This window comes from Aphanomyces astaci (assembly GCF_000520075.1).
Source record: "Aphanomyces astaci strain APO3 unplaced genomic scaffold supercont1.6, whole genome shotgun sequence".
Classification (NCBI taxonomy): Eukaryota; Oomycota; class Saprolegniomycetes; order Saprolegniales; family Verrucalvaceae; genus Aphanomyces; species Aphanomyces astaci.
The window spans coordinates 1,777,643-1,791,376 of NW_009798269.1; the positions used below are offsets into that span (position 1 = coordinate 1,777,643).

A 13,734-nucleotide genomic window follows, 5' to 3' on the forward strand; every position below is an offset into this window, starting at 1 on the left:
TCCACTTCAAGCACGGCAGATTCGAAATGGTACTTGGCACATTGTTGGGTAGTGGAGCCTTTTCCATTGGTAGCATGGTACATTTCAAAGGGTGTTGCGGCACTATTTGTCAATTCTATTGGCCACAAGGCCAAATGAATGGACACATCGCCCTTTCGAATGAGCGCCAAGCCAAGAACGTTGAAAAAAGTCCCTACTCAATAGAAAAAAGGTGTAGTACTACGTAGTAATACATACGCCTAGCGTTGTGTTGTGATTGACTTGGTCTATTACTAGCGTTAGTTAGTACATGTAGTGGTTGGTGTTGACCAGATTTTACGTGCCAGAAAGATATGGACATGCCACCTCTGCGACACGACACGCCAAAACTCTTGCTTGCTTGCTGCGCACTTCTGAAGGCTGCTCTGCATAACAAACTGGTACTGTAGTAGGAACACAACTTCCACAGCAGATCGCTGATGCCGACAAGGAGGTCGCTTCTCCCGCTGTAGTTGCTTAGTGTAGCGCCCCTCCTCTTCCAGACGACATGTGATAGAGCAGTCATTGACTCAAAGGCTTTGTAATCTAACGTGAGAACCCCACCAACCTCGTCCGTGGCCTACCTACAACTCTCCCAGGACACGAGTTCGTTACTGTAACCCAGTCCCACTTTCATTTCAACTCGTTAACCAAACATGTGCTTGTGGAACCGGATATGGCACACCTTGGCGACGTCGGCCAAGTTTTTGAGCGCTTCCTCCAAATCAGCGCGGGTGTGCGCGGCGGAGACGCAGAACCGGACGCGGCCGAGCAGGAGCGGCGTGGCTGGAAAGCCGACGGTGACCACGGCCATGTTGCGAAGCAGACATTGTCGGCTGAACTCTGCGATCTTGGAAATCGAGTACAGCATCACGGGGATTACAGGCGAGTCGAACTGGCCCAGTGTCACCATCCCCGCGTCCATGAGTCCTTGGCGCAGAAAGTTGGCGTTGTCCTGCAGTGCCTTGAGCTTGGTCGCGCCAATATTCGTGCCGTCGCGCCCCATAATGACCTTGAACGACGCAAGCACCTGGGCGGCAACTACGGGGGCCAACGACGTGCCCATGAAATGCCCCGACGACGCATTCTGCAGCAACGACACAACCTCTTTCGACGCCCCGATGTAGCCCCCCATGCCCCCAAACGACTTGGTGAACGTCCCCATCAAAATGTCAATTTCACTGGGGGACACACCAGTGTACTCGCACACGCCTCGCCCAGTGTCGCCCAGCGCGCCAATGCTGTGCGCTTCGTCCACGTACATGTACGCCTTGTACTTCTTGGCAACGTCCACAATCGATCGGAGTTTACAAATCTCGCCTTCCATCGAGTAAATGCCCTCAACGACCACGAATATCTTCTTCCACGGTCGATGCGTGCGGGGCTGGCCTGCCGCGATCTTGGTGCGGAGCATCACCTCCAAATGCTTGGCGCTGTTGTGCTTGAACACGGCCACGGCGGCACCGGACGCGCGGATGCCGTTGACGATCGACGTGTGGTTCAATGCGTCGCTGAGCACGAGCGTGCCCGGACCCATCAACGCTGGAATCGACGTCGAGTTGGTGCCATACCCCATGTTGAACACGATCGCGGCTTCCTTGCCGATAAACTCGGCCACAAGCGCCTCCAGTTCGACGTGCACGGGTGTCGTGCCGAACTCGGCCGACGGCGAGTTGCTGCACACGGTGTGCGTGTCCACCTCAGGCAACACCATCGACGCACACGTGTTCATCCAGTCGTCGGCAAACCCGAGATAGTTGTACGAGCCCAAGTTGATGCAGTTCTGGGTCTTGGGCGTCCACTGCATGGACTTGTTGCCGTCCGTGGACACGCGCTGGATCACGTCGATGCGCGCCCCGGGGGCCGACGACACGGGACGGTTGAACACGTCCTGGACGCGGTGGTAGATGCGATTCGTGTAGAAGTTCTCCCATGGGATAAACATGTCGGCACATCCATCCTTGCTGTCGCCCTTCGAGTGGTACCTCGAATACCCACTCCACCACCCGAAGAAGTCACGGATACGCCCAAACGTGATGAGGATGGCAAAGTTAAAGTAGCACAGGAATGCCGCAAACAGCGGCACCTTTTCTTCCTCATGCGAATCCTCCTTGGAGTACGCGGCGGCACTCTTCTTCTTCTTGCCATCTACTGGCGGTGCCGATGCTGTCGCCGCCGTGGCCATAATCGTCGTCGATTAGCTTCACCTTCCAAAAATCACCAGGAGAGGTGCGAAGAATCTTATCCGGACGTGTAATAAAGGATCCGATCGTCCGAATCCGGATGTTGCATCAACAACACCTGGCCGGTTCTCCGACAGGAAAGCCACCACCATGACTCTACGACTATACACTCGTAGCTCAAGCAGATTACAAGTTACTCCTACGTCTACTTCTCAATGTACTTGAACTGAAAGATGGCGTTGTCGCCGCCACCAAGAGACACGGCAAACATGTCACCTTTCGTGAAGGTACAATCGGTCACGTGCGACGAGTGGCCCAGGTATTGCCTCGACTTGGACTGCAGAGACACAAAAGGATCAGCATAAGCGCCTCGTGGGGCAACGCACCTTGGGTTGGACGCACGGATACCGGAACAAGTTGACGTGGCCACTGTCGTCCACTGTCATCAAACTCTTATGGGAATTGCTTCGGCATGCGCCGTTGATGTCCGTGCCATCGGCGCGCTCAGGCCATATGCCTGATGCACACCTCAAAACCAATACAATGATGGTATTGCTACCTTGCACGGGCCACCCAAGAGTACAAGTCCACGTGTGCCACTTGACATCCCGCAATGTGTTAGCACTCGTCACTTGCTTTCCACTCGCGACGTCCCCTAATTACAGACATACACCATGACATAAAATCTATCACATGACTGTAAGTGCATGGAGTAGCTTACAAAAGAGCAGTTCGTACGCGCCGCAGTTACTCTGGAGATAATGGGTATCCAGCGTAAAGTCCAAATGCGTGATGTAACTGCTGTGGCCCTGCGAGTCGAATTGGTGTAACGTTAAACCAATCGAGAGCATTCACGACATACTCGAAGGACACATCGTTTGGAGTAGGCCGGGGCCGTGTACAAGTAAATGCGCTGGTCGTGGCTTCCCACGGCCAATGTCTTGCCATCGAAGGAGTACTTGACAACCGATATCGCCTTGATGCTCACCCTCAACTCGACCACCACGCCTTCGAGTCCTCCTTTGAGGATCGTCACCTAATCACCACAATGAATTCCACCAACCCCAGCTGGATTGTCTTGAAGCGGTAAGTCATACCGAACCATCCATCGCGCCCACGGCAATATGGTTTCCGTCAGGGGACAATCCGACGGCGCGGCACTTTTTATGCAACGGTAGCTTGGCCAAGCACGAACGGTTCGGAGCATCCCATAGACGCACGATACCGTCGTCACCGGCAGTGACGATCTGCTGCTTCTCAGGGTGCGCCCCCAGGCCCCACAACTCCCCCCCGCCATGCCCCTACTCGTGTTGGTAAATTGTTTCAAATCGTTATGCATCACAAGGATAGCCTAGAAGACCTCGATGAACGTTCGCATTGGCACCGCCGGTTTCCGCAAATCGGTGACGTCAACTTCGCATATTTCACACGCTTGGGTTCCAAAGAGCACTTTGCCGTTGTCGATGCTGAGGCTGCGAATGCTACCCCCACCCCCACTTGCCGATTTCAAGTCAAACTGCATCAACACTTCAAACGACGCCCCCCAAAACTTGATCACGCCGTCCTTTCCCCCCGAGAGAAGACTCTTGGTCGTGACATCGTAACACAAGCAATTCACTGCCCCCTTTCAAACCACGCTGTCACATCTTGCAACCCATTGGAGGCATGCTAAGTACGTACTTCGTGGCCTTTGACAAGGGCTATGCAATTTCGACCTTTCCATTGATACAACGATCCATCGGCTTGGCCTGTGACTGCTTCCCCCAGCACAAACACCGCGCACAGGACGGTGCTGCGACTGTCTCCTTTGCCAAACGAGCCCTTCTTCACCGACACGTTCGACTGCGACACGCTCCAAAACAGAACCGACTTTTCTCCCACGCTGATGCCGTCTTTGTCCATGAATGCAATGCCGAGAATCTACGGCATCATCGTCATGAATGTCCAATGCTCGAAATCCTATCAAAACCCGCCTACCGATTGCTTTGACGCTGTGGCCTTGGCCACAAGCTTCCCCTGGAGATTGTAAATGGCGATGCTGTGGTCGTCATCCATGCCATGTGTCGCCAGCAAGTCGCCTTTGGTATTGAACGCCACGTGACTCACTCCTCGTTTGTGGAACCCAGACAGCACACAAAGACTCGACCCCGAGTTGGCGTCCCACAGGATAACCTTGGGGGTGCGTCCGCGCTCGCCACTCGCAACTAGATGCCCTTCGGGGTGCACTGCCAAACACATGATGTCGTCGGTGTGGCCATAGTGAAAGATCTGGCGGTGATGTTGCTTGTCGTACACGATGCCAAGTGCCGCCGCGTGGTAGATGATTGTGTTGGCGCCGGCACCAAAGCTCAAATTATTGCGCGTGTCGAACCCACGGTAGCCGTAGACAAAGGAAAGCTCGAGGGAGCTGAGTGGGGCTTCGTTGTCGTCTACTCGAGTTCTGTTATAAACTCAGTCCAGCACATGAAGTACCTGGCTTGGACGTCCAATTGGTGGGTTCTCGGATGGCGCCTACCCATGGCTTGACAGCCATAAACTCGTCCCCTTTCCCCCCTTCAAAGTCCTTGTCAATATCGTCCTTGGCTAGAAGTCGCTCATCGGCCAAGTGCACTTTGGTTGAGTTTGCAGCGGTATGATGGACGGTGACGGGGGCGGCAGGGGGAGAGGCGGCTTGTGCTTGACGTCGTTCGTTCGCTTCGGAGACATAGTCGGTGGCCCACACCAACAGCGTTCGATCGTACGTGCCGACGCTCACGAGAAACCGATTGTGTCTGGTAAAGCGAATGCAATGTATGGGCGACGCGTGGCCCCCGTACAATTTCGACGCGCTGGGCTCGACACACGGATACCAAATCAACTGAATGTGGCCGTCCATATCACCCACGGCCACGACCGGTAAAATGGACGAAAACTTGGCAGTACCCACGACATGTTCGTCCGAGTGCACGCGGTCCGCGCACGAGAGACCTACGGTGCCGTCGATCTACCACGTTGAAAAAACAACATCAACATGAGCATTCATCAAACAGACGAGAGGTGTTACATTGGCACCGAGGAGGGACCACGTCGATGGACACGTGCACGTGTGCCAGTGGGTCTCCCGGGCAGACACCGAGTGCTCCAAGTGTTGTCCGGTGCTAACATCCCAAAACGCACATTGCAGTTCCAACGCATTGCTTCGCAGGATGGTCGAGTCAAAGTTGAAATCCAAGTGGGTGATGGGGTGCCGACTCATTGTGCCTTTGGGCTCGCACTTGGCGTGTAGTGCGTACGTGAGGTTATCCTTGATGGCGTACACGTAAATGGACGCGTCTGTGCATGCCAGCGCGAGGAGCTTTCCGCAGGGAGAGTACTTGATGTCCACGCACGCCTGCTTGCAGCACTCGATCGAAGTCACGTCGTCCAAGGTCGTATCGTGGACAATCACCAACGACCCTGTGGTCAGGGCGATGGCCAGGTGAAACCTGGCCTTGTCGTCTTGGGTTTTCGAATACGCCAGAGCTTTCGCAGGGGCGGGGAGTGTCTTGTACTTTACCTGCAGGTGTGTCTGCAGATCCCACACTCTCAACGACTTGTCTGTGCCGGACGTGGCAATGATGTCGAGGGTCGGGTGACACGTCAGCCCACTGACCGTGCCGCTGCTCTGGCCATGCCACTGCATTAGAATCTGGGGCTGCGTCGGTTTCGGCGCCATCGACGTGTTGAGCCACTCAAAACAACTCGGCGCCAACTCGAGCATCGTGCATTCGTCCGTGACAGCAAACGTCAAGTCTTCTTTGGCAGCAAGGCCCAGAATGCTAGTGGGGGCCCCCACAGGCTGCCATCGACCCAGCATCACGAGGTAATCCTTTCGATGGGAAGGTTGGCACAGCCACACAAAGATGGCGCCGTCTGCGGATGCTGTCACGACGTGCTTAAGTGATGGTTGGTACACGGCACATGTGACCGCCGCGGCGTGGGCTGTGATGAGCTGACAAGCGTGATGGTCATCCCAGACAATCAGCGCGCCGTCTTGCGCCCCCGTGATGGTCTTCAAGTCGCCGACACTGGCAACGCACGTCAACGTTTGTATGATGGCAATGCGACCAAAGATGCCGCGCTGCGAACGAAGGTAGTGGTTGTTAACCACTGTCCAGAACATCACATGGTCCACACCACATGTTGCAAACGACGCGTCGTTGTTGGTGAAACTGCACGCCAGCACCTGTAGAACAAACGTGTTTGTCTATTAGTGTGCCAGTCAATCACTGCGACGTACTTGATCCAACGTGTTCTGGGCGGTGGCCACTACGTGCCCTTCTTTCCACAAGATACACACCACCGTGTGCACGGCGTCTGAGAGGACGGCCACGACGAGCTCTCCGCTGTGTTTGAACGCTAGTAACGTCACGGGGGCAGAGACGGGGAGCACCCCTAGTGTTTCCAGGGTGGTCGTGTTCCAAAACGAGATTTCAATCGATGACCCTGTCGCGGCAACCTTTCCACTTGGATGCACGGCCACACTAAATGCAACAATGAGCGTCGTACGTCACCTCTGAAACCACAGCTTTGGATGCATGTAGCCGACCTCGTGATGCTCTTTTTGTGGTGTTGATAATGACGTTGTTTTCGAGTGGAATAGTCAAAGAGGACGCCGATGGTGGCCGCAGCGTAGACAACCTCGCCTGCATCGGTCACGCCCAATTTCGCAGACCCTTCAGTGACGTTGATGCCATGGACCCACACAAGCTCCAGATCCAAGTCTGGCGCTTCCCTAGTACATAACAAGAGCTCTGTAAGGCTACTATAACTCAAGCGAGAAAATGTTGAATGCAAAGGTTATAAACGCCTACGCTTTGTAGGCAGGATTGGGTTGATAATACGACGGTGTCAGTAGGGTGGATAGCGCTGTGTTGGGCAGTCGCGATGCCGGAGTGGTGGTATGCATAGACATGTCCATTCTGGACGCTTCAGACAACTAAGTTGTCAACGCATCAACCAATGAATGTACCAGTTATAACGAATACTATTTACCTCACGGAGCGGCTTGGGCTGCTCGTCGACTGTTTCCCGCGTCAGTTTCCACTGACACACACACCGATCGTGGCTGCCAGCAGTGATCAAAACCGAGTCGTGTCTGGTGAACCCGCAATGCACCATCCCACGACCAAGTCCTTGCGATGGACTGCGACCGTGGCCAAGCACTTGCTTTTGCAGTGTTTGGGCGGTGACCGCAGGGTACGTACTGACCCCAACGTACCCGTCGTGGGTGACGACTGCGACGAGGTTGTGGCGATGGTTCACAGACACACTTGCTACTTGGTCTTGTACACCATGCAGCGCCTGAATCGAGTGGCCGATCGTGCTCTTCCACGAATGCCACGTGGCGTCCCGGATTTTCTGCATCACGAACACGCGAGACGCGCAAAGGACGTCCCAGAATCGCAGCGTCGGGCCGTGCTGAGACTGCAAGTACCGTCCGTCGACGGAAAAGTCGAGGGTGCTTGCGGCTGTCGCGACCTCGTTGGGCATGGGTTTGAGCAGGGCGTGGCGGGAGAGCTGCACCCGACCGCTGGACACGTCGACGCGGTAGAGGTAGATGACCCCATTCGCACAGGATGCAGCGAGGAGGCGGTCCCCCAGCGCGAACTTGATGGCCACGATTTCTTTGAACGCGTGACGGAAATTCAAGTGCATGGCGGTGAGGGCGTGGTCGACAAGGACAATCTAACAAGAAACTCGTCAGTACATTTGCGCTAATGGAGAGCAAGTTGACGAAAATATGGGGCAGAGGGCTACCGTGCCGTCCGTGCAGCCCATCGCAATCCATTCAGCGTCCGTCGAGTACTCAATACACCGCCCCGGGGGGAGCTGGAGCAGGGCTAGGGAGTGCACCTGTTGGCGTTTTCGCAAACTCCACCGGCGGATCTTGCGATCGTCGCCACACGTGACAAACTCGGCCCGTTTGTTGGTTGTAGACAGCCCCGTACACCGTTGGGTTTGGTGAAACGCAGTGATGCGATGCACGACGTTCGTGGCCTCTTCCACTTGGATGATGACGCTGGACCGAGTGCCTACAAGGAGGTAGCCCCCGTGGACACCGCCGCTGCGATAGCACAGACTCGCGATGCGATAGTCGTGCATGTTGAGGTTGAGTGTGCTCAAGTCGACGGTGTGGCCGATGGATTGCAAGGTCGTGTCCCATTGTCGTATCGTACCGTCCTTTCCGCCCGAAAAGAACGACCCCATGCACATAAAGAGGCAGTTGACGGACTCTTTCTCCTGTAAATATGCCCATGGTTTGAGTTTAGAAAGTCAAAGTGCTCTCGACAAGATGGAATGGTGTTTGGTATGCACACTGTACGTTCCGTACCGGGTGGGCTTGGGCAGTGCGCACGAGTTGTTTGCCTTGAAACTGATACAATTGCCCCAGACTGGTGCCGACAATAACGTATTGCTGGAAGAACACGACCGACAAGAAACCCTGCAACAGTCCTTTGGTCCCCAAACTGGCGCGCTCTTTTTTCAGAATACGGTGCTCGACAGTGAAAAACTCCAAACTCTTGTCCCCGGCCACCACCTACATCCCCGCATACACAACACATCTGGACTTCACGACTATTCTAGACGAACTAAATACCAATTCCGAGCCGTTGTCGTGCAGTGCCACCGCCAGCGCTTTCTGGGTCGACCCAATGCCAGACGCCAGCACGGTCTTGGCACTCCAGTCCCACACGGCAATGCGATGGTTCTCATCCAGCCCCACCGACACCAATCGAAGGTCGTTGCGATTGGAAAAGGTTAAGAGCGCAATCCCCGTGTCGTGGAACTGGCTCAGCAGTGCCAGACACTCCATCGTCACAGGGTGCCACACGTGAATGGCACAGTCAGCACCAACGTCTCCCGTCGCCACTTTGTCCCCTGATGGACTCATGGCCAAACATAAAATTTCATTGCGGTGGCCCTGCATTTGCATAGCATGACGTGACTGTGAACTTTCGACTATGTGGCAGTGAAGGTTGAAGGTCGACTAGGTGGGTACCTGGTAATATCGTTGTTCGTGGCGAGAGCTGTTGTACACAATCGCATGGCGGGATACAGTGTACACGATGTCCCCTGTGGCGGTGTACCGAACGTTGTTCCGGGTGTCGTGGGCACGGTAGCCATACACCCATTCGAGAGACAAATTCACGGGGGGAAGACGAGGGGGCGGTGCAACCGCGGGCGCGCGTGAAGGTTCCGCAAGCATCCACGGCTCGAATTCGTATTGGTTTGGGGACGGAGAGGGGGTGATGGAGGATGACGGTGCGAGGACGGCCGGGAGAACGCACTCTAGCTCAATGTCCGAGTCGTCGTCGCTCGCCTAGATCAATTTCAATCAACTGACGTAGCAGACAAATCATGACGGCGTACCTCTTGGAGCCACTCGGCTTCGGGCACGCGTTCTTTCGCTGTTTCGGAAATCATACGGAACGCCTCCATGTAAATCATGAAGTCGCGGTTGCTTCTCGCCCACGTCACAAACTCGTCGTAGTTGAGCGCATCGGTTTGATCCTACTCGATGCAAACGGCGTTCACGTGATGAAACCATTGGGTTGGACAGTACCTTGTCAAAGCGGGAAAATGCTTGCTGGGCCACTTCTACAAACGTCGGAATCGAAGGGACCAAGGCAATGCGGCCGCCTGTGAGGACTGTGATACCGCTGTAGCAAGACTTCATTAGCAATGCCTGGAAAGCAACAACCACAACTTGGTCAGGTGTACACGATATGATTCGGTAGTTGTACCAGCTCAATGGGAGACAACGACCCGTTGAGATTGAAATCGAAAACTTCAAAGGCAACTACTCGATTGAGTAAGAACGACGCCAGCACTTTGCATCACTGGGGCACGTACACCGAGCTCGATCTTCAAATGTGCCTTGGCACACGATGGTCAATCCACCAATGAACTCGAGGCCGTCGATCCGTCCGTCCTGTTTTCCATCTCGCGTCGCGTCTAAGACGGCAAAGATTTCCTTGGACGATACTGCCTCCGGCTGCTTGAGTAGTATCAACGACTCGAGTTGACTTTCCGTGATTGCAAACCCCCAAGTCTTTTGGAATCGGGCGTGCAACTCGCGCACATCCGCCAATGTCCCTGCCACCCAGTAGTCGTTAGATGATGTATCCCATCATCATGCAACAAGCAGGCGTAGTCACATAGCTACATACATTGTGAAAAGTACTTGGTCTCTCGAAGTAACTCGACAGACTCGTCGCTGTTGTACCGATGCTTCCCTAGGAGCATACCCATGGTGCGTATTGTGTGTGTGTAGGGTCGACCAAATTCGCGGTTTGCCATTGGCCTGCGACGTTTCAGATTTTTGCATTGGCCAATCACAATACTCAAAACCGTAGAAGGATCGTCAGGATCGTCCGTTCAAAAGCAATGTGAATACGTATGAAATTGCGGTAAGAGCTGCACAGTCCTGTATCGCGAACACGGAATCACGTGCATGAGGAGCATTACAGTATGTATACATACTCCAAACTCGTTTATAAAGCAGAAATGGATAAATGCGCCACATCTTTGTCTACTCTAGTAGTTGAATGGACTGCAAACGTTCAATCGCAAGGGCCAACGACACGTCCGACTTGCAGTACGCAAACCGAACAAAGCAATGGCCATTGGCTTTGTTGGTGTGGCTGTAGAACGCGCTGGTAGGAATCGTGGTCACTTGCTTTTCAATCGTCAGCCATCGACAAAACGCATAGTCTTTCGGCGTGTTCCCGTCGTCCAAGTAGGACGCAGGCACGGCCACGCGCGACACGTCGGCAAACAAAAACGTGCCGCCTTGGGCCAGCACCACGGGGATGCCCAGCGCAGTTAAAGCAGCGGCCAGCCAGTCGCGCTTCTTCAGGTACTTGTCCCCTAGGTATGCATAGTAGCTCGAAAACGACTCGAATGGACGCACGGCCTTCTTCAACATGGTCGCCACCGCTTCTTGCAATGGAGCTGCGACACTGGTACAAGCGACGTCAGCATCCATAGCACTCTAGTTGTTTGAAGCAAGTAGTTACCAAAACATGACCCAGTTGTTGGCTAGGTTTAGCCACTTGATCAAGTGCGGTGGCCCGACTGCCCAGCCCACCTTCCACCCCGTGACGGAGAACGTTTTCCCAGCTGACCCCACCGTGATTGTGCGCTCCCACATGCCAGGGAGCGTGGCAAACCTCGTCAACGGGGCAAACACAATGTGTTCGTACACGTCGTCGGCCACCACCACCACGTTGGGGAAACTAAAACATCACAGGTCAACGCGGTATTCGACATGCGAGAGGGTGGGTACGCACCACTTGACCACCGATGCGAGCTGCTCCAGGTCTTGCTTGGGGAACACAGTGCCCGTCGGGTTGTGGGGGCTGTTCACGACCAGCACGCGTGTCTTGGAAGTAAACGCAGCTTCCATGGCGGGCAAGTCCAGTTCGAATTGGGATGTCGACTCGTTGAACGTGAGCGGGACAAACACACACACGCCGCCTGCCATTTGCACCTGGGACGCATAAATGTCAAAGGCAGGCTCGATGAGAATGACTTCGTCGCCGGGATTCACGAGGCCCATCATGGCGCTGTACATTATCTCGGACGCCCCGACTCCAATCGCCACTTCGGTCGTCGGTTCGATCGGCACTGGACGGGCCAGCGACGTCGTGTAGTGCTTTGCCACTTCACGCACGAGACGCAGGTGGCCTCCTGGGCGAGCGTATTGGTTGACGTCGGCATCGATGGCAATTTTGGCCGCATCTTTCACGAATGCGTCGCACGGCCAGTCCGGAAAACCTACCATCATGCATGACAAGATTGAAGCAGACGCATACAACGGGTACACTTGGCTCACCTTGGCCTAAGTTGACGGCGTTGTGCTTGATGGCAAGTGGGGTGAACTCATGCCACACCGTTGGTTGGTCAAACCCGTTCAATCGGCGAGCCATTGAGCAGTTCTAATATTGTCAAGTCGATTATTCGGTGGGGTGCTGGATCCATCAACCAATCAAAACCCACAACACAAATCAAGTGGCCAATCCAAATCACTCTTTGACAATATGAGAGTGTGACTGAAATTAGTGTGGTACTGGACGATCTTTACATACAGTACAAAAGTCAGGACGAAGAATCGATCGATTTGGCGAGTCAGTACAAAAGTCCAAATTTTGGGTAAAAGGACAATACCTGATAGGAAATGATATTAACCGTCGGGTAAAAACGGCCACCCGACGAAGTGGTCTTTGACCTAGCACTCCGGGTACTGTACATTGTCCTACTAATAGTACCGGTACTTGCATTTGCAAATACTGGTATGTGTATCGGTGTAGCATGTACACTTGAGCTGCAATGCAGTACTACTATTCGAGACAGAGGTCTACAGTGTCTTTTGCTCAGGCAGTGCTGGGCTTATCGCGACCAGTCTGATACCCGGCTAGGGTAAATACCCTTTAGGTAATTATAATTGGACATGTCGAGTGTGTGCACTTTGCCCTTTCGGACACGTGGCAGATTGATGCTACTTACTGTTAAGTTACGAGGGAATTGTTTGACCCGCATGTATAACATTGAGGATATATAGTAGTTCTAGTCGGTCATCGCAAGCAGCCATACAACACATGGCTAGGGCGAATCGGTAGTCGCCACTTGGGCTAGTTTGGCGTCGGCGGCCGACTTGCGACTGCGACGCTTGAGCGCCCGCTTCTTGTTGCGTCTCTTGCGTTGTTCATCGGTGAGGGGTGACGTTGAGTACCTTTCGTCGTCCGTGGTGGAGAATTCGACGCTGCCCGAGCTGCCGTCCACGGACCGGGACTTCCCGTCGCTCGACGAAGCGTACACCACGTCGTCGTCGTCGATGCTCAACAAGTTGGGGCGCTCTCGGTCCACAGGTGGAGAGGTGACGTCGGCGGGGGGTTGTTCTACGGAGGAGGCGGGGGTTGTTGACACGGTGACTGGAGTGGGGAAGACATTAACGGGTACGACAGCGATGCTGCCGAGGGGGGGTACAGTGGTTTGCACAGTGGACGCGTCTTGTCGCGTCACTGCCTTCGTAGCCCCAGCTTCGGGGACAACTTCATCCGAGTCAGTGACTTCTTCCACATCCGCTAGTGCATCCACCACTGCCACATGATCAACGACTACTTCATCTTTGAGTGTAGGAGCTTGCACCACCGGAACAGTTACTTCAGGGACTTGAATAGTATCATCTTGGCCTACAGGGATATCACCCGCTTCAAGTTCATCGACTCTTGCGACCACTGCGACATCGACCACAGCAGCTACATCAGTTTTCACCACGTGGTGGGCCAAGATGTCAACGACTGGGGATGCGTCGGTAACTGGCGCTTCCTCCGCCAAAACTTGCTCAGCCACGACTGCTACGGCCGGAATTGCAACCACTTTAGGCTCTTCCACGGTGGCGACTTGAATCACGTCGACCACAGGAGCTTCGTTCACGACAGCAGGTGATGGGGCAGCAACGATTCGCACTGCAATCTGCTACGGCCGGAATTGCAACCACTTTAGGCTC

General features: G+C 54.4%; 4 protein-coding genes across 6 annotated transcripts; all 4 read right to left on the reverse strand.

The window, feature by feature from the left end:
• Window positions 1-543: 543 nt before the first annotated feature.
• H257_03941 (hypothetical protein) lies at window positions 544-2,245 on the reverse strand. The gene has a single exon (XM_009828264.1). It carries the CDS (start codon window positions 2,201-2,203, stop codon window positions 665-667), a length of 1,539 nt encoding a protein of 512 aa, XP_009826566.1. The 5' UTR covers window positions 2,204-2,245; the 3' UTR covers window positions 544-664.
• A 94-nt stretch (window positions 2,246-2,339) lies between these two features.
• Window positions 2,340-10,504, reverse strand: H257_03942. 2 transcript variants are annotated; one of them, XM_009828265.1, is made up of 24 exons: window positions 10,394-10,504; window positions 10,077-10,319; window positions 9,968-10,023; window positions 9,787-9,909; window positions 9,594-9,734; window positions 9,223-9,543; window positions 8,821-9,144; window positions 8,554-8,760; window positions 7,980-8,462; window positions 7,215-7,907; window positions 7,034-7,158; window positions 6,769-6,954; window positions 6,460-6,703; window positions 5,245-6,405; window positions 4,674-5,184; window positions 4,179-4,630; window positions 3,882-4,121; window positions 3,562-3,825; window positions 3,299-3,502; window positions 3,064-3,237; window positions 2,923-3,010; window positions 2,761-2,856; window positions 2,588-2,718; window positions 2,340-2,538 (listed from the first exon to the last, which is right to left on the reverse strand). In XM_009828265.1, exons 1-24 carry the CDS (start codon window positions 10,473-10,475, stop codon window positions 2,407-2,409), a joined length of 6,681 nt encoding a protein of 2,226 aa, XP_009826567.1. In that variant the 5' UTR covers window positions 10,476-10,504; the 3' UTR covers window positions 2,340-2,406. The 2 variants fall into 2 exon arrangements, with proteins under 2 accessions (XP_009826567.1, XP_009826568.1); XM_009828266.1 differs by having other exon boundaries at window positions 2,340-2,718.
• A 118-nt stretch (window positions 10,505-10,622) lies between these two features.
• H257_03943 lies at window positions 10,623-12,262 on the reverse strand. 2 transcript variants are annotated; one of them, XM_009828267.1, is made up of 4 exons: window positions 12,061-12,262; window positions 11,516-12,002; window positions 11,243-11,461; window positions 10,623-11,185 (listed from the first exon to the last, which is right to left on the reverse strand). In XM_009828267.1, the coding sequence occupies exons 1-4, from the start codon at window positions 12,152-12,154 to the stop codon at window positions 10,756-10,758; spliced, it is 1,230 nt and encodes a 409-aa protein (XP_009826569.1). In that variant the 5' UTR covers window positions 12,155-12,262; the 3' UTR covers window positions 10,623-10,755. The 2 variants fall into 2 exon arrangements, with proteins under 2 accessions (XP_009826569.1, XP_009826570.1); XM_009828268.1 differs by having other exon boundaries at window positions 11,516-12,262.
• Window positions 12,263-12,827: 565 nt separating this feature from the next.
• On the reverse strand, window positions 12,828-13,703 carry H257_03944 (hypothetical protein; the record flags this gene model as incomplete). Its single annotated transcript, XM_009828269.1, has 1 exon — window positions 12,828-13,703. A coding segment is annotated over one exon (876 nt), but the record flags the coding sequence as incomplete, so codon positions are not given.
• Between the last annotated feature and the right edge of the window lie 31 nt (window positions 13,704-13,734).